Below are 27633 nucleotides of genomic sequence, written 5' to 3'. Positions count from 1 at the left end.
TCTTTGATCTAGCTATACCATTATTAAGTCTATTTCCTGAGGTGATTAAGGAAAATGGAAAAGGACCAACATGCATTAAATAAATATTTACTGCAGCTATTTTTGTGATCACAAAGAACTGAAAATAAAGAGGATTCCTATTAATTGGGGAATGATTAAACAAGTTGTGGTATGTGATGGTGATGGAATACTATTATGTTATAAGAAATGAGCTGGTTGGGCAGCTATGTGGTGCAGTGGATAAAGCACCAGCCCTAAAGTCAAGAGGACCTGAGTTCAAATCTATCTCACTTAATACTTCCTAATTATGTGACCCTGGGCAAGTCACTTAACCCCAATTGCTTATCACACCACCCACCACCCCTCCCCCCCCAAAAAAAGAAAAGAAATGAGCTGATTGAATTTTAGAAAAAACATGGAAAGTTTTGGAAGAAATAATGAAAAGTGAAATGAGCAGCACCAATAGAAAATTGTATACAGTAACAGTAATATTATTTGAACAATAATTAAATGACTGTTATACTGAATATAAGAAATACTCAAATTGACTACAAAGGACTTGTGAAGGAGTGTTATCTACCTGCAGAAAAAGAACTGAGAAACATAAGAATTGGCAAAAAGAATATACAATTTGTGTGTGTCAAATGAGGCAAGAAAGAAGGGAAAGAAGAAAGGAAGAAAGAGGAGAAGGTGGGAAGGAGACAGTTCAGGATTAAAATGTAACAAAAAATTAAATTAAAAAATAAAATATGAAAAATGTCAAGAAAAAAAGCATATGGATAAGATGGATGTGCAGAGAATGTGTGTGAGCGAAGTATACTGGCATACCTGGACCATGCTATGAGTATGCCTATTATAGACAATAGTTTCAGCCTAAGTTCAGCTACAAAAATGCTATCAGTGAGAGCAGTTTTCTCCTCAATCCACTATAAGAGGAATAGTTACGATATTAAATTTTAATTCAGTGAAAACATTTTTGGAGGGACTTTATATAGATAAGTTATTTTGCCCTTTAAGATAGCAGAGAAAGAAGCTGGAGGATCTAGATGTCTAGATTATTAACAGGTTCATTAGATTTTCTCACATATCAGATGCATTAAAAACACTACACTTCCCTTAATTCAGATTAACAAATATGCAATTGTTTAGAAGTTTGTTTGCCACTTTATCATTCTAGTTTTCCTGTTATTGATTTTTTGTTTTTTTCTTAGAATCGCAGACTTGAAAGGGACCTCAGAGACATGTGGTTCAATTCACACTTGACCAAGAATACTTTCTATGACATTTTGTGTATATGTGTGTGTGTGTGTGTGTGTGTGTGTGTGTGTGTGTGTGTAAGTAAGGGAGGCAGAGTTAAGTGACTTATACAATGTCACATAGCTAATCAGTGTCAAGTGTTTGAGACTAGATTTGAACTCAGGTTCTCCTGACTCCAGAGTCAGTGCTCTCTCTACTGTACCACTTAGCTGGCCTTCCCCCTTTTCCTCCTGACATTTATAAGAATTGTTCATATATCCTATGTCTTCTATATCATGAGACATTTGATTCACCTTTTGAACAATAATAATTATAACAATAATCCATTCAGCTCAGTATAACTTTTCTTCAGTTCCTTGTTTCTTTTATAATCTCTTCACACCATGCCCTCTGAAACTCCTGATTTATTGTTATTTCAAAATTTTTTATTGATGTCTTTAAACATGCAATTGAACTGTCTTTTTTTTAACAAAGAAAAAAAAGTAAAAATTACTTATTTGGTAACTTTAACTTTTCCTGACAAACATTTTGTCTAAGAGTGTTCTGACTCTCTGCTGTGAGGGGGAAGGCATGTCTCATATGTTCTTTGAGATTACTACTGGATTTTCAAATTACTCGAGAGTTTGGTTTCCTTTTTTTTTTTTTTTTTTGTTCTATTTATTTCATTTTCATCAACTTATACAAAATTTCCCATGTTCATTATTATATCATATTAACAGATTATAGTAGTTTTTCCCACAAGTTCTGAATTAGGAGAAACCCACTTTGCCTACATGCAATTCTTCATAACTACAAAAAGATTATAAATAGTTTGGCATATATTTGATCTTTGTTTCCATCTTAGACCTCCTTGAAGTAGATACAGGGGTGGGAAGAATTGCACATGTTTAACATATATTGGATTTCCTGCTGTCTAGGGGAGAGGGTGGGAGTAAGGAAGGGAAAAAAATTTGGGACACAAAATTTTGCAAAGGTGAATATTGAAAATTATCCATTCATATTTTTTGAAAATAAAAAGCTTTTAACTAAAAATGTTTAATCTGCATTAACATTTTCTCCACCACTGTGTTAATTTCTAAAAACTGACAAAATAAACCAAGCTCTGATTTTTGGTGGTTGCTTATTTTTAATGTATCTAAATGGCTTTTTTGAGCTAATACAAGCTAGCTCCAGTTTACTATTTGGTATAAGCTAAGTAGTGAGACTACTGATTGAGAGGTATGGAAAGGTTAGCCACTTTAAAAAAAAAATCAAATTTACAAATGATTATAGAATAATTCACAGTTCCACTAACGGTGTTTTTGTGTATTTGTCTTCTGAGACCCCTTTAAACGTTGACCAATTTTGCTCAACAACTAAACTGCACAGCAGTTTTTCAGGCAAAATTAACCAATCATTTCTTTGACTATGAATGATATGCAACATGTTTTCAAATGGCCATGTATAGTTTATACTTTAAAAACAATCTATTTTTAAATAGCTTTTTATTTTCAAAATATATGCAAAGACAGTTTTCAACTTTCACCCTTGTAAAACCTTGTGTTCAAAATTTTTGTCTCCCTTTTCTCCACTCCTATCCCTAGACAACAAGCAATCCAATATATGTTAAAACATGTGCAATTCTTCTATATACATATTTCCACATTTATCAAGCTGTACAAGAAAAATCAGATCAAAAAAGAGAAAAATTATGAGAAAAAAAGCAAGCAAACAACAAAAAGGTGAAAACACTCTGTTGTGATCCATAGTCAGTCCCCACAGTCTTCTTTCTGGGTATAGATGTCTCTCTTCATTACAAGACCATTGGAACTGGCCTGAATCACTTCATTGTTGAAAAGAGCCAAGTCCTTCACAATTGATCATAGTATAATTTGGCTGTTGCTGTTTATAATGATCTCCTGGTTCTACTCATTTCACTTAGCATTGGTTCATGTAAATCTCTCTAGGCCTTTGTGAAATCATCCTGCTGATCATTTCTTACAGAACAATAATATTCCATAACATTCATATACCATAACTTATTCAGCCATTCTCCAACTGATGGGCATCTACTCAGTTTCTAATTTCTTGCCACTACAAAAAGGGCTGCCACAAACATTTTTGGACATGTGGGTACCTTTCTCTTCTCTGTGATCTCCTTGGGATACAAGCCCAGTAGAAACTGTTGGAATCCTTACAAACTGCTAACTCATTAGAGTTGATAGATTGTTGATCTGATCTTACAAGAAGATGTTTTGGGCCAGAACCTGAAACAAGGTACTAAGTAGAACTAATTAGTACAATGCTTGTATTTACTTACACCTTTACTCATTGGAGTTCACAAGTATGCTAGAAACTTTGTAACTTGGTGAATTCACACCTCCCTTAAAGCTCTTTGGGCCAGAGAGCACTATGGGAGAAAACCCATAATCCCTCTCTCTCGTATCCCACAATTCCTCCCTCTTGTATAAAAGAAACAGACAGAGGCTCTCGATCAGATTTCACTGGAATGACATGAAGAGCGGTGCTGGCTCTGGAGGCTGAAGAAAGCAGAGGCAGAAGCAAAGGACAAAACTGCAAGAGCTCTTGGAACCAAGCAGAGAGATAGGCCTCTAAGCTAACCGGGCTATATTGGAGATAATAAAAGATCTGAACTTTGATCAACTAGCTGTGTTTTGAGAAGAAAAAGCTCACCACATTTTGGCGCCCAGCATGGGGCTGACAGACCCCCCTCAGTGGATTTCAGTGGAAAAGCTCCGATCCTGATCCAGTGGAAAAGACTCTTCAACCCAGAAATTAGGGTGAGTGCAACAAAGAAATTTTGTTAAAAGAGTTAAAGTAGAATTTCATCTAAGATGGGACAGATGTTTAGAAAACAGCCTGTTTCTGTTCAAGGAAAATGTTTAGAGAGCATTGTCAAAATTATGGAAAGCCAAGGTTTAATTATAATTTTGGAGCAGATCACTGAAACTTTTAGAAATTGTTAAATACATATGTCCTTGGTTTTCTACAGAAAAGGAATTAGATTTAGACGAGTGGAAATTAATAGGAGAAAAACTAGGTGAATATTACAGATCCAATCTAAATTCAATAGAGTGGAAATTAGAAGGAGAGGATCTTTGTCAATTCTGCAATAAAAATGCAATTTTCAAAGACATACTTAATACATATAATGTAATACAATTGGCTATAAGAAGTTATTTAAGTGATAGAATGAAGAAAAGGAAAGTACAGGAGGAAGAAGTGCCAACTTTACTAGGTGAAAAGGAGGATGAATCAGATGAGAATGGAGTTAATTACAATTCTGAGTGTGATACTTCACAACAGGAGGAATTAGGTGATTCCACATCTCATGACCCTCCCCCCTCAATTAACCCCTTCATGGATAGAGGAAGAAGGGGGAGGAAGAGAGGCAGAAACACAGTCAGCTTCTCCTGTAAAGCAGAATTTGACAAGATTAGAAAAAGCATTAATTAAAGCAAAAAATGAAGGAGAAGATATATCTGATTTTATAAACGCATACCCTGTGATTGAAAAGATTGACTCTTCAGGTCAAAAAGAGAGAAAATACACTCCTTTTAATTTGGGAAAAATTAAAGATTTGAAAAAGGCTTGCACTCTTTATGGGGCTACATCATCTTATGTGAAGATGTTACTGGATAATTTGTCTTATGAAATCCTAACCCCAAATGACTGGAAATCCATAGCGAGAACATGTCTAGAACCTGGACAAAATTTATTGTGGCTTTCGGAGTTTCATGAATTATGTAGGATTCAAACCCAACACAATAGGCAAACAGGACAAATCACTTTTGAACAACTAGCTGGTCAAGGTCAGTATGCAGAGAGTTCAGAACAGATTTATTATCCCATAACAGTGTATGAGCAAATTTCTAAGGCTGCAATAAAAGCTTGGAATTCTCTCCCTGGACAGAAAGATGGAAATAATGCTTTCACAAAAATAGAGCAAGGTCCCAATGAACCTTTTGCAGATTTTGTGGGACGTCTGCAAACATCTGTAATAAGAACCATTGGAGATAATGCTGCCACAGAAATAATGACTAGACATTTGGCTAAGGAAAATGCTAATGAGGTTTGCAAAAGAATTATATGGGGGCTAGACAAAGATGCTCCTTTGGAGGAGATCATAAGACGCTGTGCCACAGTGGGCACAAATGCTTATTATACCCAAACTATGATGAATATGGGAAGACAGGGTCCCTCTTGGCAAGGGACTTCTAGAAAAATTCGTTGATGTTTTCAGTGTGGAAAAATTGGACATCTAAGAGCCCATTGTAGATACAGAGACACAATGAGAAGACAGGGTGAGAGAATAAAACCCAAAACCCCATGTCCAAAATGTAACCGAGGCTTTCACTGGGCCTCTGAATGTAGATTGCAGGGAAATGAGAGGCAGAGTCCAGCTTCAGGACCCCAGGTGGGGCAAGATGGCAGCCGAGGTTACACTCAGAGAGTCTTTAGAAATTCGATAGTAAGATATGATCAATCAACCAAAAGGCAAACAGATGGAAGAAGGAGATTACACAATCAATTAGCCAAAAGGCAATCGGAGGGGAAAAGGGGATTGCAATTAGGAAAAACAGAGTTGTATGCAGTAGAGACTACTGAGATATCCCCTGGAGAGGTAAAATCTGTTCCTGTCCAGCCTATGGATCCCTTGCCTCCGGGCACAGTAGGCTTGACCATTTCACCTCCTGAGGGTGCTTACAAAACAGTGGCCATCCACACACTGATGTGGGAAACTGGGGAATTTGTAGCTAATATCCCAGTCACTAACACAGATAGAGAGCCTGTGATTTATCAATCAGGAGAAGTAGTAGCATCAGGCTTACTATTACATATCCCTGATAGACAATCTGACGATGGTTGCCCAGATGCTGACTTCAAGCAGCAGAGTGCAGGAATATTTTAGACTGCAGCTGTGACAGATGACCGACCTATGCTCACTATTTATGTGAATGGAATAACACTAAAAGGATTGGTAGACACAGGTGTAGATCATACTGTAATTAGAGGTGCCAGCTGGCCCAGTCACTGGCCAAAGATTAAGGCAGACACCTATATGTCTGGTGTAGGAGGATCAATAGCAGCAGAAGTTAGTGCTGCCCCTATGAAATGGACATTTGAAAATGAAACAGGAGTTTTTACTCCTTTTGTGGTTGAAAAAATCCCCATCAATCTGTGGGGAAGAGACATTTTGCAACAGATAGGATTACAATTTAAGTACTTTGGCTTTTTAGGCAGGGCTGCTGCTGAAGGCCTACCAGCACTTTCACCTGTTCCTATTCAGTGGAAAACTGATACACCAGTCTGGGTAGAACAGTGGCTCTTAACAAGAGATAAAATTCAGGCCTTAGTAGATATAGTGCAAGAACAACTTGACCAAGGACACTTACAACCTTCTCTAAGTCCTTAGAATTCTCCAGTATTTATTATAAAAAAGAAATCTGGAAAATGGAGGATGTTAAGTGATTTAAGAAAGGTAAATGAACAGATGGAAACTATGGGAACTCTTCAGCCTGGACTTCCATCTCCTACTCAGCTTCCTAGAGAATGGCCTCTTTGGGTTATAGACATCAAGGATTGCTTCTATTCTATTCCTCTAGATAAGGAGGATATGAAAAGATTTGCCTTTTCAGTGCCCAGTGTTAATTTAGCTGAGCCTTATAAAAGATATGGACAGTTTTGCCACAGCGAATGAAAAATAGCCCTACTATATGCCAAATGTATGTTGCTGCTGCCCTTGCTCCAGTAAGAAAAGCATTTCCAAAAGTTATGCTATTACATTATATGGATGATATATTGGGATGTGTACCTGGGGAGCAAATGTTAGAAGCATGTCTACAAAAGACCATAGAAACACTAAGATACTACAAACTTCATATTGCTACAGAAAAAATTCAAAGGCATGCTCCTTTTCAATATTTAGGATATGAAATATATCCTAAGGCACTTACACTACAAAAACTGTCTTTGAGAACAGAGAGGTTGAACACCTTAAATGATTTCCAAAAATTAATAGGAGATATCCAATGGATGCGTCCAGTGTTAGGTTTAACTATCAATCAATTGCAACCCCTATATGACATTTTAAGGGGAGACACTGCTTTAAATTCACCACGCCGGCTTACAAAAGAAGCTCGAGAGGCTTTGAGAGAAGTTGAACTGTCTTTATCCAATGTGGTTGAAAGAGTCACTCAAAAACCCTTGGAAATATCAGTTTTTGCTACACAAGAAGCACCCACAGCGGTCCTTCATCAAGGAGACAGTGTGATAGAGTGGGTGAACCTTCCAGCACAACCAGAACAAAGCCTTACTCCTTACCCAGTGCTTGTGGCTAGAATTTTATTAAAGGCCATTAAGCGAGCAGTACAATTATCTGGGACAAGACCTGACAAGATATACACCTTTTATACAAGTGCACAAATTAATGTATGCTGTGAAACCATCCCAGAGTGGCAAATTTTATTGGCCATGGCTCCAAATTTTGTACATGGATCTCCATTAAAGATAACCAGACTACTACATAATTGGCAATGGATTTTTGAGGAGAAGGTTTCTAAGGTTCCTCTTAAAGGACCAACTATTTTTACAGACACAGCCAAACAAAATATTTGTGCTGTATACTCTCATGATTTAACCGTAAAAAGAGTAGTCAGAACTCCTTTTCAGTCCACTCAGCAGAACGAATTATATGCGATCATGCTAGCTCTCACTTATTACCCAGGCGACATAAATATAATATTTGATTCAGCCTATTCAGTAGGTGTGGTACAAAGAATTGCCACAGCCCAAATAAAATTTGAAGCTTCTAATATATATCAGCTCTTTAAGGAACTTCAAGAGCAAGTAAGAAAGCATCCAGGAAAGATTTATATCCTGCATGTCCACTCACATAGTGGACTCCCAGGTCCTATTTTTGATGGGAATTCAAAAGCAGATAGCCTTTTAACTATGTTGGCCAGTACGCCTTTATTTCAGGAGGCCCAGGAATCCCATTCTAAATACCATCAGGCTGCTAGAGCTTTGTGTTTACAATTTGGGATTACAAAAGAAGAAGCTAGGAGCATAGTAAAAAGCTGTACAGCTTGCCTTCCCTTCCACGCTCCTACACTGCCTCCAGGGAAGAACTCTGGTGGTTTGAGACCCAATGAAATCTGGCAAATGGATGTGACCCATTATAAATCTTTTGGTCGTCTGTCTTTTATCCATGTTGGGGTAGACACCTTTTCAGGATTCACTTTTGCCATACCAGCAGCAAAAGAGACAGCCCGAGTGGTCAATGAATTCCTCATTCAAGCATTCACAATTATGGGTGTGCCACAAGAAATAAAAACAGATAATGGACCGGCATATACCTCCAAACATTTTGAACACTTTTGTGCACAGTATAAGATTTTACACACTACTGGCATACCCTTTAATCCTCAAGGTTAGGCAATCGTAGAAAGAAGAAACAGGTACATTAAGACACTCCTCCAAAAACAAAAGAAAGGGGGAGCCATGGGTAACCCTAGAGAACTTCTAAATTTAGTTCTCTATACCATTAATTTTTTAATCTTTGATAAAGATGCACTGGCTCCAGCAGACAGGTTTTATAACCCACCAGAAGAGCAGTGTCCAGTGCGAGCAGCTCCACTATCTTTAGATAATCGCCAGGTGATGTGGAGAGATCCAGAAAGTGGTGAATGGAAGTGACCAGATAGGCTAACTGCTTGGGGAGAGGGTTTGTTTGCATCTCTACATGTGGAGAAGGAATCAGATGGGTGCCTACGAGCCGCATTCGCCTTGTCCATCGCAGAGAGATGGAGCAGACCCTTGAAACGAAGGAGAAGACCCAAGAAACATCGGGTGGTTCTGTTGCTGATTGTGCTCACCATTGAAAGAGCATAGCTGACAAGGAGACTGTTAAAAAAGACTTTTAAAATCTTCAGGAATCATTGGATTTCCTAAGACAAGATGAGACCGTTTCAGTTCCTGAAAAACCAGCAAGAATCACTGGATTCCCTGAGATGAAAAATTGTTGATGAGACTTTTTGCAGTACTTCAGAGCTTACAGGAATTATTAGATTCCTGGCACATGAACTGGACAATGGATTCCTTATGGACTATTTCTAGGACTTATGGACATGTGTAAATTTTCAGGTTGATTCATGTTATTTGTTACATTACTACTAGCCTGTGTTATATTGCTATGTGCTTATGAATTATTATGTATAATGGCTCCCATATTGATGGATTTATGTATACTTCTTCAGAAACCCACTAATCTGATTTGATTTCCTATTTCCTTTGGTGTTTTCATCTCCCTTCCTGAGGTGTCAGGGAAGGCGTGATCACCTTTTAGGTGGGGTTCTCACCTCCTTGAGAAATCAGGGAGGTCATGACCACCCTATGTTCTAAAACAAAAGAAAGGGGGAGCCATGGGTAACCCTAGAGAACTTCTAAATTTAGTTCTCTATACCATTAATTTTTTAATCTTTGATAAAGATGCACTGGCTCCAGCAGACAGGTTTTATAACCCACCAGAAGAGCAGTGTCCAGTGCGAGCAGCTCCACTATCTTTAGATAATCGCCAGGTGATGTGGAGAGATCCAGAAAGTGGTGAATGGAAGTGACCAGATAGGCTAACTGCTTGGGGGAGAGGGTTTGTTTGCATCTCTACATGTGGAGAAGGAATCAGATGGGTGCCTACGAGCCGCATTCGCCTTGTCCATCGCAGAGAGATGGAGCAGACCCTTGAAACGAAGGAGAAGACCCAAGAAACATCGGGTGGTTCTGTTGCTGATTGTGCTCACCATTGAAAGAGCATAGCTGACAAGGAGACTGTTAAAAAAGACTTTTAAAATCTTCAGGAATCATTGGATTTCCTAAGACAAGATGAGACCGTTTCAGTTCTTGAAAAACCAGCAAGAATCATTGGATTCCTTAAGATGAAAAATTGTTGATGAGACTTTGCAGTACTTCAGAGCTTACAGGAATTATTAGATTCCTGGCACATGAACTGGACAATGGATTCCTTATGGACTATTTCTAGGACTTATGGACATGTGTAAATTTTCAGGTTGATTCATGTTATTTGTTACATTACTACTAGCCTGTGTTATATTGCTATGTGCTTATGTAAATTATGTATAATGGCTCCCATATTGATGGATTTATGTATACCTCTTCAGAAACCCACTAATCTGATTTGATTTCCTATTTCCTTTGGTGTTTTCATCTCCCTTCCTGAGGTGTCAGGGAAGGCGTGATCACCTTTTAGGTGGGGTTCTCACCTCCTTGAGAAATCAGGGAGGTCATGACCACCCTATGTTCTAAAACAAAAGAAAGGGGGAGATGTTGGAATCCTTAAAAACTGCTAACTAATTAGAGTTGATAGATTGTTGATCTGATCTTACAAAAAGATGTTTTGGGCCAGAACCTGAAACAAGGTACTAAGTAGAACTAATTAGTACAATGCTTATGTTTACACCTTTACTCATCGGAGTTCACAAGTATGCCAGAAACTTTGTAACTTGGTGAATTCACACCTCCCTTAAAGCTCTTTGGGCCAGAGAGCACTATGGGAGAAAACCCATAATCCCTCTCTCTCGTATCCCACAATTCCTCCCTCTTGTATAAAAGAAACAGACAGAGGCTCTCAGTCAGATTTCACCGGAATGACATGAAGAGTGGAGCTGAAGAAAGCAGAGGCAGAGGCTGAAGGACCAGACCTTTGGATTTGGCGACATTTGGAGGGAGCTCTTGGAACCAAGCAGAGAGATAGACCTCTAAGCTAACCGGGCTATATTGGAGATAATAAAAGATCTGAACTTTTATCACCTGGCTGAGTTTTGAGAAGAAAAAGCTCACCACAAGAAACATTGCTGGGTCAAAGGATATGTGCAGTTTGATAGCTCTTTGGGTATAGTTCCATATTGGATGGAACTCCAGAATGGCTGGATCAGTTCACAACTCCACCAGCAATGGATCCCAGTTTTCTTACATTCTTTCCAACATTTATCATTATCTTTTCTTGTCATCTTAGCTAATCTGAGAGGTGTATACTGGCATCTCACAGTTGTCTTTATTTGCATTTCTTATCAAAAGATTTAGAGAATTTTTTCATGATAGAAATGGTTTTAATTTCTTTGTTTGAAAATTATCTTCATATTCTTTGACTATTGAAATCTATTTTGTAAGATCCTTTGGCCCCTTATCTATGAGAAAATGGCTCTAGATGTCATTCATTTATGCTAGTTACCTTTAATTTAGCATGGATTATCAGACTTAACCATAATGACTGACATAAATGTTTCTCTCATCCAACAATTTTTCTTTTCATTTTACGTTCATTAATTTTATTGGTGCAAAAAAAGCCTTTTGATTTCATGTAACCAAAATTAGCCATTTTGTCTTTTATGATCTTCTTTATGTTCCCCATAGTTAAGAATACTCTTCTTAGTCATATTTGGTAGGAATACTATTTAGATTGGCTTCCCTTCAAGGGGGAAAAGACATTGTCATTGATGTTTGATTGACTGGGAGAATAGAGTTCCAACTATTGGTTAACTTCTTTGCCTCTTGAAGCATAAAAGGCTCACCATATCAATCCATCAAAATGTATTAAGCACTTACTATGTGGCAGGCACTGAGCTAAAGTATAAAGAATAAAATAATCTCTGGTTGCAATGAGTTTACATTCTAGAAATGGGAGACAATGAGTACATATATAGAGATGAAATATAAATTTAAAACAAACATAAAAAGCAGCTAAACACAAGGTGGTTTGTGAGGGAGGTCAGCAGTAATTCCAGATTAGGGAAGGCTTTATGCAGAATAAGATGTTGCATCTTAAAAGGACTCAATCAAGTAGAGGTTAAGAAGGGAAGTATTCTAGGCATGAAGATCAGTGCCAAAGACATGGAGACTCCATGGAGATGAAGTTTCTGTGACTAAGGAACATAGATAACAATCACTTTGGCTATGTCAGAGTGCATTGGAGAAAATATGTCTATTGAACTGGAAAGGCAGGCCGTTTTGTTTTTGTTCAGTCATTTTAGTTATCTTTTACTTGGCAGAAATACTTGAGTTGTTTGCCATTTCCTTCTCCAGCTTATTTGACAGATGAGCAAACTGAGGCAAACAGGATTACATCACTTGCTGAGGGTCACACTATTGAGGAAATGTCTGAGGCCATTTTTGAACTCGGATTCTCCTGACTCAAAGACTAGTGATCTATTCGTTACACCACAGAACTTTAAAAACCAGAAAGAATAGTTGGTATTTTATCTTAAGAGGCAATAAGAAGTCATGATTAGGGGAATCACATGGTCAGAAAATTATTCTGACGGCAGTTTAGGATGGAATGGAGTGAAGGAAAGAATATATGGGCAATTAATATCCTGAAAGATTTAGGGAAATTCCAGTAACACTCTAGGGACACCTTTCTGATTCAGTGTTGCTAATTGTTTTCGTAAATGTGAAGTGGAATGGAGCCAAGGAATAGTGTTTTATTTATTTTATTTAATTAGGAACTATATCTTTTAAAATGTCATTACTTGTTATTTTTGTTACATTTTATGGTCCAAGAGTCCTCCTTACTTTTCAAATTCAAGCCTGAATTACTTCACTGCCTAGCCCAGAACATTTGATGTTTTGTTTACAAAGATTTTGTGATTAAATTCATTGTTGATATGGGGGAAGAGTGAGTTAGAATGGGAGCCTTGGTCCATTGGACAGCCAGATATAGAACCTTAGAAAAATCCTAAGACTAAAAAAGTGTTTGGGATATATGGGGAACCCTCTTAGTGCTATGCAATGCAATGTCTCTTTCACCCTGTAGGATTACCTTGATAGATGCTTAAGAAGACTGAGAATGAATGCTAAAAATGGAAAAATTAAATACTCCTCAAATCTTACTAATGGTTTTAATAGTAAATTGCTATTGTAAGGAAATTGAAAATAAATTGTCCCCTTTTGTCTGATTATGGTCTAGAAGTAAATGATTTGATTTTTAAAGCCTGTGCTTTGAATCTAGTAACAGCAAAATGAAAAGGGCAAAGTTAATAGGAATAGGTATTGTTAATACATATAACAACATGTATGGACTATAGTCGGGAAAGAGGATCTCTGACCCAGAGGATTCCCTAAATCCTCTTATTAGATTTCCTTATTAAGATTATTAAGATTAGAACTATAAAGAAAGAGAATAGGAATAAGTAAAGATGAGATCTGGGAAACAGAATCAATGGGAAGAGATCCTCTGTTCCCGTTTCTTAGGATGCTACATTTTGAAGAGTGACTACGTAGAAGGGCTTTTAATCACCAAAGAACTTGAGAGGCTGCAGAAGTTTAGAGCAAGCTAATGAATTATTAGGACAATTGTTGGTGAGGGTATAGACTAATGGGGGAACTGTTAGTTGCAAACATCAACCTGGAAATCTTATAAAGCCTTTGCTCCAGAAAAATTGACTAAATCAGGTAGTGGCCCTTTGTCTCTTTTTAGATAGCCAAAGTGGATAGTTTTGCACAATTGGTACCACAGAACTGAATTCACTTTGTAGCTGACTGCCTGATGGGGACTAAGAAAAAGCGAATGAAATTGATTATAATAATGATAATGAGGAAGAGAGTAAATTGAATGAAGTGATTAAAATCAAAAGAATGAAAAAATAGAAAAATGTGAAATATTTCAATGGAAAAATAATTTATCTGGAGGACAGACTGGGAAGAAATAATTTAAGAATTATTGGACTACCTAAAAGTCATGATCATGAAAAGGGCCTAGACATGCTATTTTAAGGAAATTGAAAATAAATTGTCCCCTTTTGTCTGATTATGGTCTAGAAGTAAATGATTTGATTTTTAAAGCCTGTGCTTTGAATCTAGTAACAGCAAAATGAAAAGGGCAAAGTTAATAGGAATAGGTATTGTTAATACATATAACAACATGTATGGACTATAGTCGGGAAAGAGGATCTCTGACCCAGAGGATTCCCTAAATCCTCTTATTAGATTTCCTTATTAAGATTATTAAGATTAGAACTATAAAGAAAGAGAATAGGAATAAGTAAAGATGAGATCTGGGAAACAGAATCAATGGGAAGAGATCCTCTGTTCCCGTTTCTTAGGATGCTACATTTTGAAGAGTGACTACGTAGAAGGGCTTTTAATCACCAAAGAACTTGAGAGGCTGCAGAAGTTTAGAGCAAGCTAATGAATTATTAGGACAATTGTTGGTGAGGGTATAGACTAATGGGGGAACTGTTAGTTGCAAACATCAACCTGGAAATCTTATAAAGCCTTTGCTCCAGAAAAATTGACTAAATCAGGTAGTGGCCCTTTGTCTCTTTTTAGATAGCCAAAGTGGATAGTTTTGCACAATTGGTACCACAGAACTGAATTCACTTTGTAGCTGACTGCCTGATGGGGACTAAGAAAAAGCGAATGAAATTGATTATAATAATGATAATGAGGAAGAGAGTAAATTGAATGAAGTGATTAAAATCAAAAGAATGAAAAAATAGAAAAATGTGAAATATTTCAATGGAAAAATAATTTATCTGGAGGACAGACTGGGAAGAAATAATTTAAGAATTATTGGACTACCTAAAAGTCATGATCATGAAAAGGGCCTAGACATGCTATTTTAAGGAAAACTGTCCCAATATCCTAGAACCAGAAGATAAAATAGAATTGAAAGAATCCACTGACCATCTCCTGAAAAAGAAGCCCAAAATGAAAATCCCCAGAAATGTGGCCAAATTCCAGGCCTTCCAGGTCAAGGAGAAAATACTGCAAGCAGCCAGAAGTAAACAATTCAAATATTTGTAGAGCCATAGTTAGGATCACACAGGATTTAGGAATTTTCACATTAAAGGATTGGATGCGTTGGAATATGTTATTCCAGAAGGCAAAGAAACTAGGATCACATCCAGGAATCCAGCAGAACTGAATCTTTCAGAGGAAAAATGGATGTTTATTTATTTTCATTTTTTAAAAATAACAGCTTTTTATTTTCACAATATATGCAAAAATAGTTTTCAATATTCACACTCGCAAAACCTTGTGTTTCAAATTTTTTCTCCTCTCTTGTCTCCCACTCCTCTCCACATAGCAGGTAATTTAGTTAAAACATGTGCAATTCTTCTATACATATTTCCACAATTATCGGCTGCACAAGAAAAAATCAGATCAAAAAGGGAAAAAAAAAGAAAGAAAACAAAAAACAACAATAAAAAGCCAACAACAACAATAACAAAGGTAAAAATATTATGTTGTGATCCACAATTCAGTTCCCACAGTACTCTCTCTGGGTGCAGATGGATCTATCACAAATCTACTGGAATTAGCTTGAATCACTTCATTATTGAAAAGAGTCACGTCCATCAGAATTGATCATCGTATAATCTTGTCATATACAATAATCTCCTGGTTCTGCTCATTTCACTCAGCATCAGTTCATGTAAGGCCTGGGGAGACTCCCCAGGCCTCTCTGAAATCATCTTGCTGGTCATTTTTTACAGAACAATATTATTCCCCAGTTAGTTTCCAGTTTCTTGCTAACACAAAAAAGGCTGCTACAAACATCTTTTATGGGGACAATGTTTTGGTCAGAACTCTTATACTTAAAACAAGGATTCTTACAAGGTGTTAAGTCAGTGGAATTGAAAATACAATGGTTGTCTAGTTTAGTATGGTAATTAATAGTTCTCTAGTTCAGTACATGTACTTAGTACTTAATACTTAATATAGTTCTACAAGATTCACACCTATGATGATGTAATTAAAATAGAGCACATAAAGCGGGGACAAATTCAGCCAGATTCATTCCATCTTCATCAGCCTCGTGGTGGCTGGCCTGTCTTCCTGCATTTCTCCACTGAAACCAAGTCCCGTCTGAAGGTCACGAGAAAGCTAGCTGAGCACCAGGCAAAGGAGACAAGACTTTGAAAAGAGACAATAAAGAATTTGAACTTTAATATCTGGCTATTTTTGTGGTGATTACTTAACTGAAATGAAGGCTGGCCCAAGACCTCCAGAAAACCAACAAAAATACTACAGGACAAGGTAAAAAGTGAGAGAAGGATAAACAGGGAAAAAATGGGATGAAAGATAACATACACTTAATAATCCTAACTCTGATTGTAAATGGGATGAACTCACTCATAAAATGGAAGCAAATTAAAAAAATGGATCAAAATTCAGAATCCAACAATACGTTGTTTACAAGAAACACAACTGAAACAGAGAGATATATAGAGAATAAAAATGAGGAGTTGGAGCAGAATCCATTATGTTTCAGCTGAGGATAAAAACAAAACAAAACAGGAATAGCAACTGTGATCTTAGACAAGGCAACAGCAAAAATAGAGCTAAAAGATAAGCAGGGAAACCACATTCTGCTAAAAGATACCATAGACAATGAAGCAATATCAATATTAAACATATATTCACCAAATGTTAAATCATCCAAATTCTTTTTTTTATGGGTAAGAAATGTATTCTTTTTTAAAAAACATTATTAAAGGTTTTTAATTTTCAAAAGGTATGCATGGATAATTTTTCAACATTAACCCTTGCAAAACCTTTTGTTCCATTTCCCCCCCTTCTACCCACTCACTTCCCTAGATAGCAAGTAATCCAATATATGTTAAATATGGTAAGAATATATTAAATCCAATAAAAGCATACATATTTATACAACTATGTTGCTGCATAAGAAAAATCAAATCAAAAATGAAAAAATAAGAAAATAAAATGCAAACAAACAACAACAAAAACAGTGAGAAAAGTATCCAAATTCTTCAAGGAAAAGTTAAAGGAGTTACAGGAAGGAACAGATCATAAAGCTATACTGAGGGGAGACCTCAACTTCCCTCTCTCAAAACTAGATAAATATAACCATAAAATAAATAAGTTAAGGCGATGAACAGAATTTTTAAAAAGTTAGATATGATAGACTGAATGAGAATAGAAAAGCATATACCATTTTCTCTGCTGTGTATATAATGGCATCTTCCCCAAAAAATGACCATTATGATGTAAAAAACTCACAACTAAATGCAGAAAAGCACACATATTAAATGTATTATTTTCAGATCATAATACAGTAAAAGGTTAGGGAAACATAAATTGAATTGAAAATCAACTGGAAATTAAACAATGTAATTCTAAATAATATGTAAGTCAAACAACAAATCATAGGCACACTTAATAATTTCGTTAAAGAAAACATCCCATAAAATTTATGGGATGTAGCCAAATCAGTATTTAGGGGAAAATTTGTTATCTCCCATACTTGAATTTGAGCTTTCAACTGAATTGAGCATTCAACTTAAAAAATTAGAAAAAATAATAAATTAACCCCCAATTATATTTTCTAAATTGAGAATCCTGAAAACCAAAGGATTAATAAAATTGAAAGTAAGAAAATCATTTAACTAATAAAATTTGGAGCTGGTTTTATGAGGAACCCCCACTCCCCACAATAAAACACATGGACCTCTGGTTAATTTGATTAAAAAAAAGAAAGAAAAATGAAATTGTCAGCATAAAAAATAAAAAGGGTGAATTCATCACCAATGAAGATTAATTAAAGCAATTATTAGGAGCTATTTTGCTCAATTACATACCCAAAATATCTGAAAATCTAAGTGAAATGGATGAATATTTACAAAAAGCAAATTATCCAGATTAATAGATGAGGACATAGAACACTTGGACAATCCTAGAAAAAGAAATTGAACTCCCTAAGAAAATATCTTCAGGACTAGATGGATTCAAAGTGAATTCTACCAAACATTTAAAGAAACATTAATTCTAAGAGTAAATAAACTATTTAAAAAAACAGGTAAAGTAAAAGTCCTACCAAATTCCTTTTACAACACAATGGTGGTACTGATACACAATAACAAATGGAGCTTTCCTTTATATTAAGTAAAATATCTAAAATTATCAACAAGCATTATCTGTAATGAGGATAAGTTAGAAGTCTTTCCAATAAGAACAGGATTGTGAAGCAAGGATGTCCATTCATCACTATTACTTAATATTGTTCTAGAAATGCAAACTACAAAAATAAGGGAAAAAAAAGAAACTTAATTAGAATAGACAATCAAGAAAAAAATGACCACTCTTTGTCAATGATATGATAGCATACTTACAGAATCCTAGACAATCAACTAAAAAAGTTTGTTGAGATAATTAACAACTAGCAAAGTTGCAGGATATAAAATAAACTCACACAAAGCATCAGCATTTCTATACGTTATTAACCAAGTCCAACAGGAAGAGATAGAAACTCCATATAAAATACTTGGTAACCTACCTGCCAAGACAAACCCAGATACTATATGAACACAATTGGAAAGTACTTTTTATACAAATAAAATCAGATCTAAACAACTGTAAAAATATTAGTTGCCCTTAGATAAATTGAACCAATATGATAAAAATGGCAATTCTACTAAATTGATTTACTTATGTAGTGTCACAGCAATAAAACTACCAAAAATTACAGAGCTAAAAAACAGAATAAGATATAGCTAGATGGTGCAGTGGATGGAGCACTGGCCCTTAAGTCAGGAGGACTTGAGTTCAAATTCAGCCTCAGACACTTAATACTTCCTATCTGTGTGACCCTGGGCGAGTCATTTAACCCTAATTGCAGGGAAGAGGAAGAAGAAGAAAAATATAAACAACAACAACAATGAAAAGAGGAGAAGAAGGAAGAAGAAATTTGAAATAGGTTTTATCAAAGGAAATCAATGAAAAAAAGGCAAAGGAAGGTAGCCTAGCTCAAACTATATTGTAAGGCAAAACAATCTGGTACTGTCTAGAATGATGGATTGGTGGAAATAGATTAGCTATTATTTATTAAGCAATTTGAAACTATGCCCAAAGGGCTATAAATCTGTTTTATGCTATATTACTGTCATGTCTGTACTCCAAAGAGATTTTTTTTTAAAAAAGGAAAAGGATTTATATGTACAAAAATATTTATAGAAGTTCTTTTTGTAGTGGCAAAAGAATTGAGAGTTGAGGGGATGTATATCATTTAGGGGAAAAACTGGAATAAGTTGTGCTAAATGTGATGGAACCACTATTGTATTATAAGAAATGGTGAGCAGGATGCTTTCAGAAAAATATGAGTAGAACTTATGAACTTATTCAAAATGAAATTAGCAGAACTATGAGAACAGTATACATAGTAACAGCAATATTTTATGATAATCAACTGTGAATGATTTAGCTATTCTCAATAATACAACAATCCAAGACAATTCCAAAGGACTTATGATGAAAAATGCTTTCTATCTCCAGAGAAAAGAACCAAAGGAATCTAAAGTAGATTGAAACATACTTATGCATTTTCTTTATTAGTCTTGTTTTTTTTGGTGAGCATTTTTTTTTGTACTATGGGTAATATGAAAATGTTTTGCATGACTGTGCATGAAAAGTCTATATCAAATTGCTTTCTTTCTTAGGGAGAAGTTTTGGGGAGGAAGGTAGATGAAGAATCTGGAATTCAATTAAAAAAAACAAATTAAAATTTTTTTGTTTGCATATAATTAAAAAAAATAAAAATTAAATGTTTATTTATTTTTTTTTATTGGTACACTGGAGCCATAAGAAATGCCCTACATGATATAATTTAGACCTTTTTTTGAAACCCCCTATTCCATTTTTGTCATTTGTTCCTACCCATGTTTTTGTTCAACTATTTTGGATATAAGTTTGCAATTATGACAAAAAATTACTAATTTATCCAAATTGAGTTAAGTTTCACGTCCTAGTTCTTATCCTGTCTCCCAGTAATCACTTACTTCCCAATGAGGAACCAATCAACAGCAGTGTTTGGTAAAATGAAACATACAAACTACTAGAGAGGAGGGGAAGAAGGAACTTAGAACTGTTGGGAAGACTTGAAAGAGCTTGGCAAAAACAGATTTAGGCCATAATTTATACTATATTATGCCATAACAAGCCCCAATTTGATAAAAGATCCCATAAAAAAGGGGAGGTAATGAAAAAGATGCCTTTTAGATCTATGTTTAGAAGTATAATATTTTAACTAAGGATTTGAGAGGTTTGTAAAAAATAAAATAATCAATTTTAATGACAAATTTAATGGTTTTTGCGCACTTAAAATCAATATAGCTAGAATAAGAAGAGAAATTACTAAGGGGGAAAAAAATCTAAACTATAAAAGGAATTGACCCAAGATCAAATGATATTCTTTTAATGGATAAGTCGTTAATGGCTGTCAATACTTTTCATTTTTTTTTTCTTTTCTTTTCCACATTTCCCCCTGTTGAAGGCCTGCCAATACTTTTACCTGTTCCTATCCAATGGAAAACTGATACACCAGTGTGGATAGAACAGTGGCCCTTAAGTAGCAATAAAATTCAGGCCTTATTAGATATAGTACAGGAGCAGCTTGACCAAGGACACTTACAACCTTCTCTAAGTCCTTGGAATTCCCCAGTATTTGTTGTAAGAAAGAAATATGGAAAATGGAGGATGTTGACTGATTTAAGAAAGGTAAATGAACAGATGGAAACTATGGGAACTCTTCAGCCTGTACTTCCATCTCCTATTCAATTGCCTAGAGAATGGCCTCTTTGGGTTATAGACATTAAGGATTGTTTCTATTTTATCCCTCTAGATAAGGAGGATATGAAAAGATTTGCCTTTTCAGTGCCCAGCGTTAATTTAGCTGAGCCTTATAAAAGACATGAATGGACAGTTTTGCCACAGGGAATGAAAAACAGCCCCACTATGTGTCAAATTTATGTTGCTGATATTCTTACTCCAGTAAGAAAAGCATTTCCAAAAGTATGTTATTACATTATATGGATGATATCTTGGGGTGTGCACCTGAGGAAAATGTTAGAAGCATATCTACAAAAGACCATGGAAACATTAAGGAACTATAAGTTGCACAAAGCTCCAGAAAAAATTCAAAGACATGCTCCTTTTCAATATTTAAGTTATGAAGCATATTCTAAGGTACAGTACAAAAACTTTCTTTAAGAACAGAGAAGTTGAACACCTTAAATGACTTTCAGAATTGATAGGAGATATCCAATGGATGTGTCCAGTGTTAGTCTTGATTACCTATTAATTGCAACCATTATATGACATTTTAAGGGGATTCAGTACTTTAAATTCACCACGCCAGCTCAAGAGGCTCAAGAGAGCTTTGAGAGAAGTTTAACTAGGTTTATCCAACGTGATTGAAAGTGTCATTCAGAAACCCTTGGAAATATCAGTTTTTGCTACAAAAGAGGCACCCACAGCAGTCCTTCATCAAGGAGACAGTGTGATAGAGTGGGAGAACTTCCCGGCACAACCAGAGCAAAGCCTTACTCCTTACCCAGTGCTTGTGGCTAGAATTTTATTAAAGGCCATTAAGCGAGCAGTACAATGATCTGGGATAACATCTGACAAGATATACATCTTTTATACTAATGCACAAATTAAAGTATGCTGTGAAACCATCCCAGAATGGCAAATTTTATTAGCCATGGCTCCAAATTTTACACACAGGTCTCCATTAAAGATAACTAGACTATTACAAAATTGGCGATGGATTCTTGAAGAAAAGGATTCTAAAGTTCCTGTTAAAGGACCAACTATCTCTACAGATGCATCCAAACATATTTGCGCTGTATACTCTCGTGACTTAACTATAAAGAGAGTAGTCAGAATTCCTTTTCAGTCCACTCAGCAGAATGAATTGAATGCAATCATTCTAGCTTTTGCTTATTATACAGGAAATATAAATATCTGATTTGGCCTATTCAATAGTTGTGGTACAAAGAATTGCCACAGCACAAATAAAATTTGTAACCTCTAATATATATCAGCTCTTTAAGGAACTTCAAGAGCAAGTGAGAAAGCATCCAGGTAAGATTTATATCTTATATGTTCACTCTCACAGGGGACTTCCAGGTCCAATTTTTGATGGCAATTCAAAGGCAGATAGCCTTCTAACTATGTTGGCCAATACTCCTTTACTTCAAGAAGCCCAAGAATCTCATTTTAAATATCATCAGGCTGCTCCAGCTTTACGTTTACAATTTGGAATAACAAGAGAGGAAGCAAGGAGCATAGTAAAAACCTGTATAGCTTGCCTTCCTTCTCACGCTCTTACGTTCCCTCCAGGGAAGAACCCTTGTGGTTTGAGACCCAATGAAATTTGACAAATGGATCCATTATAAATCTTTTGATTGTCTGTCTTTTATCCATGTTGTGATAGGCAGCTTTTCAAGATTTACTTTTGCAATATCAGCAGCAAAAGAGACAGCCCGAGTGGTCACTGAATTCCTCATACAAGAATTTGCCATTATGGGTGTGCCACAAGCAATAAAAACAGACAATGGTCCTGCATATATGTCTAAACATTTTGCACACTTTTGTGCACAGTATAAGATTTTACACACCACTGGCATACCCTTTAATGCTCACGGACAGGCAATAGTAGAGAGGAGAAACAGACATCAAGACACTGCTCCAAAAACAAAAGGAAGGGGGAACCACAGGTAACCTTAGAGAACTTCTAAATCTAACCCTTTATACTATTAACTTCTTGATTTTTGGCAAAGATGCACTGGCTCCGGCAGACAGGTTTTATAACCCTCCAGAAGGGCAGTGTCCAGTGCGAGCAGCTCCGCTATCTTTAGATAATCGCCAGGTAATGTGAAGAGACCCAGAAAGTGGTGAATGGAAGGGACCAGATAGGCTAACTGCTTGGGGGAGAGGGTTTGCTTGTATCTCTGGCAGGTGGAGAAGGAATCAGATGAGTGCCAACGAGCCGTAGTCGCCTTGTCCATCGCAGAAAGACGGAGCAAACCCATGAAACGAAGGAGAAGACCCAAGAAACATTGGGTGGTTCCATCACTGACTGTGCCCACCGCTGAATGAGCATGGCAGTTATGGCGCGTTTGACTCATGGACATAGAAAATTATTGGACTTCAAAACCCTCAAGAATCATTGGATTCTCTGAGACATGATAAGACTGTTGTAGGACTTGAAAATCCTCAGGAATCATTGGATTCCCTAACACATAATAAGACTTTTGCAGGACTTCAAAAACTTGTGGGGATCATTGGATTCCCTGACATGTGAAGCAATGGACAATATATTGATTTTGGACTTTATCTTGGCTGTGGAAGAAGGCATATGTGTGACTGTTGTTTACAATCCCTCCTTCCAGAACTTCTGAAAATCTTTTACAACATCATGCTGATTTATATTGTTTGTTATATCACTACTTGCATGTACAATTCATGTTTATTGCACCACATTGAGCCTGCACCGGCTGTGGGGAAAGTCACCACTAATAGCCTGTGTGTTATTTATATATGCTTGTGTAATACCTCCCATGCTGGTGGATTTGTGCATACCTGTTTCTAGTAAGACCCTTTAGCCCAGAAACCCACTAGCAATCCCCACTTCCCTTTGATGCTTTTCACCTCCCTTCCTGAGAAGTCAGGAGGGGCATAATCACCTCCTTTTTGGGGTTCTCACCACCCTGAGAAGTCAGGGAGGGCGTGACACCTGTGTTCTGCAACAAAAGAAAGCAGATGCAAAGGGCTGAAACTCTGAGTTGGTGCACTGAGGTCGGACAACTGAGCACTTTAGGCTAATTACCAATTGGACAATACTCTATTTGCATATGCTTAGAAAATGGCCCTTCCCACTATTCTGTGCTGGTCCAATCTTTTGGTGTATACAGAGAATTGTGGGAAGGTTTAGGGGGTGGAGTAAGACAAGCCAGAGTCACTTTGGCGGTAGAGGAGGAAAAGGAAGGTCGCAGAGATCCTGTGTCCATTCCCTTCACTTCTACCTCTAAAGACCAAGAATAAAGACCAAGGATTTTTGTTTATCCTGGCTCCAACTGATTCTAAGGTATCCAGAGTGCTAACTTAAGTCTTCACATCCCCCCTCCCTATTTCTTCTTCCATCCATTGAGAAGGCAAGATAAAACACATTACAAATATGAAGACACACAAAACTAATTTCTGCAATAACCATGTTCTGGAAAAACAAAACAGAACAAAAACAACAAAAAACCCTCCAAATCAAATAATAATAAGAAAAAGAAAGAAAGATGAAAAAATATATAAATCTAACATTCTGAGTTATCAATTTTCTCTCTACTGGAGACATATAGCATTTTTCATTATGAGTCCTTTAGCATTGTGATGGATCACTGTATTAATCAGAATTGCTAAGTCTTTCACAGTTATTTTTACAATATTGCTGTTACTGTGTAATGTAAACAATTTTCAAAAGGAGAAATATATACTGGCAACAATCATAAAAAATGCTGCAAATCACTACTAGGTGAAAGCAAATTAAAAACAACTCTGAAGTTTCACTAAAATACATCAAATCAGCAAAGCTCATAAAAGACATGAATAGTCAATGTTAGAATAATTGTGGGAACACTAAGGCACTGTTGGTAGAATTATATACTGATCACACCATTCTGGAAAACAATTTGGAATCACATTGAAAGATCACAAAAATGTTACCCTTCAATTCAACATCATCTCTGCTGGTTATATACTCCAAGAAAATCAAAGATGAGGGAGAAATTCCCATATCTACCACAATATTCAAACCAAAAAAACTCCTCAGAAACAAAGGAGTACAATGAATTATGCAATAGCTAATCAATTGTATATGCCATGTCTAATTACTGTGGCTCAGAAATGATGAATATATTGAATTCACAGAGCCTTGAAGAGACCTATATGAATTAATACAGAACAAAGAGAGCAAAACCAAGAGAAGAATAAGCACAATGATGGGAATTTTTGAAAAAATCCAGTACAAAAGATATCAGACCTCTGTTCAGCACAATGATCAATTTTAACTCTAGAGGGCTTAAGAAGGGTCTGTCTTTGATAGAGAAGTGGTACACTCTAGGTAAGGAATGAGGCATGTGTTATTAGACATGGCCATACTTTGGACTGTTTTGCTTATTTATACTTTTTTGTAACAATGGAGGCTTCTGTTGGGGGATCGGAGGATATCAGAAAGCAAAAATAATATTTTAAAAAGCATCAATAAAATATTTTTAAGAAAACTAAAAGGGACTAGAATTCAAAATAACTCAATGACAAGGTCCAAAGGTCTAATAAAGCATATTTCTCTCCTCTTAATGAAGAGAAGGTAGATTGCAGTTGGAGAATACTGCATATGCTATTAGATATGTTTGATCAATACGTTTGTTTTTGTAAAAAATGGTTCCCTATTAGAGAAACAATTTTGTAAAATGACAGTGATGAAAAAAGTTACAAAAATTAGCACATTAAAAATAAACTATGAACAAAATAATCTTATTTCTTTAACTTTAGCATTTTCCATTCTAAAATAATGAATTTATTAAATTTTTCCATGAAGAAATGGATATTCCAACCAATGGAATGTGTGAGATTTTATTAACCACAGTCTTCATCTTCAGACTCAATAATCATGTCTATTTTGGCAGCACATGAGTTAAAATATAATCAAAATAGATAAGATTAGTGGGACAACTTACCTTGGTCATTATATCTAAATAGATCAGTTTGGTTGATGTAGAGGTCATGATCATTGTCTAATTCCCAAAATTTACAGTAAATGACATAGAAGTGTTCATAGGAGAAGTAATCTGTGATTTGATTTATGTCTTCTTCTTCTTCCAAAAGGGCTAATGTCTGAAATTACATGAACAAAAGGAGAAATTTATCACAAAATCATGAAATTGAAGTTTTAGTCAATCTAGGGAAAGCCTGTAGACCTTATGATAATTTCTTATTATACTGACTTTAAAATAACTCACATTTGTATAGTGCTGTAATGTTTTAAATTACAATTTAACATAATATCTTTATGAAGACTGAGAAAACATCTAATTCAACAAATTTTGTACCAGTTGTATATAAGCACCTATCATGTGCCAAGGATTTTTTTAGATTTAGGGGAGACAAAAATGAAAAATGACACAGATCTTGTTCTCAGCAAGTTATAATCTAAAAGAGAGGATCATGCTCAGAATCCATAATAGATCTCTTTCATTTTAACACCACCTTTCAAAGTGGGTTTACATATCAAAGAAGTCATTATGTGAGAGGAAGGGAACACTATGTCAAATGTTCTACAACTGTATTGTCAGTACTGATGAGAGAGTAGATAATGGAGAGAATTTTTGAATAGCAGGCCAGAATGTGAAGGACAAATGGGAGAAAGTTCAATGCTGCTCATTAGTTTACCCTTTCTGTTCAATTCTTTCTGATTCTACATGATCCTATTAAGGGTTTTCTTTGCAAGGAGCCATTTGCCATTTCCTTCTCCAGCTTGTTTTACAGATGAGGAAAATGAGGCAAACAGAATTAAATGACTTACTTAGGTTCACACAGTTGGGAGTGTTTGAAACCAGATTTGAACTTAATAAAATGAGCCTTCTGGACTCCAGACCTGGCTCTCTATCTACTAGACCAGCTAGCTGCCCTTGCCTTGCCTCATCTCTAGGTCTGGACATGTTTAGTAGTCACCAAAATGAGCAGTTACCTTAGATGAAAGATACGTATTTTCAGAGTAAGCAGGACCTAGACATTGCAGACTAGGATGACATTTGTTTTGTGATTGGAATCTTGAAGCTTTTTCTTGGAACTCTTCCAGTTCTTGTTTCCCAACCCCTCTACCTCCACCTATACTGCTGCTATTCCTCCTTAAAAAAAATCTGTGCATGCCTGCATCCTAAGGAGCGCTTATATGAAGTGTAGGAGCTTATAGGCTTGATTCCAATGCTCAATTAGGACATACTTCAGAGCTTCCTGGGGAATCTACATAGGGTGGTAGTACATGTAGACTACAGAATACAGTAATCCATTACCAAATAATGGACTCTTTGAAAGTTAGAAATGAGCAAATCATTGATTACGTGAGATAACAAATATAAAACAAAATGTAAGAATGGAAAAAACAGATCAAAGTATAAGATAAATGTTTAAAAATCTAGAAAACAGATAATTAAATAATCATCACATTTTCTGGAAACCAAGATTAAAAAGAATCTTGGCCATGGTATTTCAATAAATTATAAATGAAAACTTCTCTTAATCTGTCAGAATCAGAGGGAAAAACGAAAACAGGAAGAATTCACTGATTATATTTTCAAGGAAATCCCAAAAGGAAAAATACCAAGAATGTGATATTAAAAATTTAGAGCAATCAGGTCAGGAAAAAAAAAAAAACTGCACTAGCCATAAAGAGTTGAAGTATCAAGGAACTACAGTTGAGATCATATGGGATCTGACAGCTTTTTCTATAAATAACATGTAGTTCTTGAAATACAACATACCAAAAGGCAGAAGATACAGGCTTACTGT

The 27633-nt window shown here is 35.9% G+C and overlaps 1 protein-coding gene across 4 annotated transcripts in view; it reads right to left on the bottom strand.

The window, feature by feature from the left end:
• PPP2R3A (protein phosphatase 2 regulatory subunit B''alpha) overlaps nucleotides 1-27633 on the bottom strand; it is a 214947-nt gene that overhangs the window by 40725 nt on the left and 146589 nt on the right. For 3 of the 4 annotated variants that reach the window (XM_051985596.1, XM_051985597.1, XM_051985599.1), the window contains one exon: nucleotides 25803-25959. In XM_051985596.1, coding sequence (XP_051841556.1) covers nucleotides 25803-25959 — 157 coding nt within the window. Of the gene's footprint in view, nucleotides 1-15219; nucleotides 16189-25802; nucleotides 25960-27633 lie in introns of those variants that run through there. The other variant, XM_051985598.1, reaches the window with a different exon arrangement.

This window comes from Antechinus flavipes, chromosome 3 (assembly GCF_016432865.1).
Source record: "Antechinus flavipes isolate AdamAnt ecotype Samford, QLD, Australia chromosome 3, AdamAnt_v2, whole genome shotgun sequence".
Classification (NCBI taxonomy): domain Eukaryota; kingdom Metazoa; phylum Chordata; class Mammalia; order Dasyuromorphia; family Dasyuridae; genus Antechinus; species Antechinus flavipes.
This window is presented reverse-complemented; position numbering and strand designations above follow the sequence as displayed.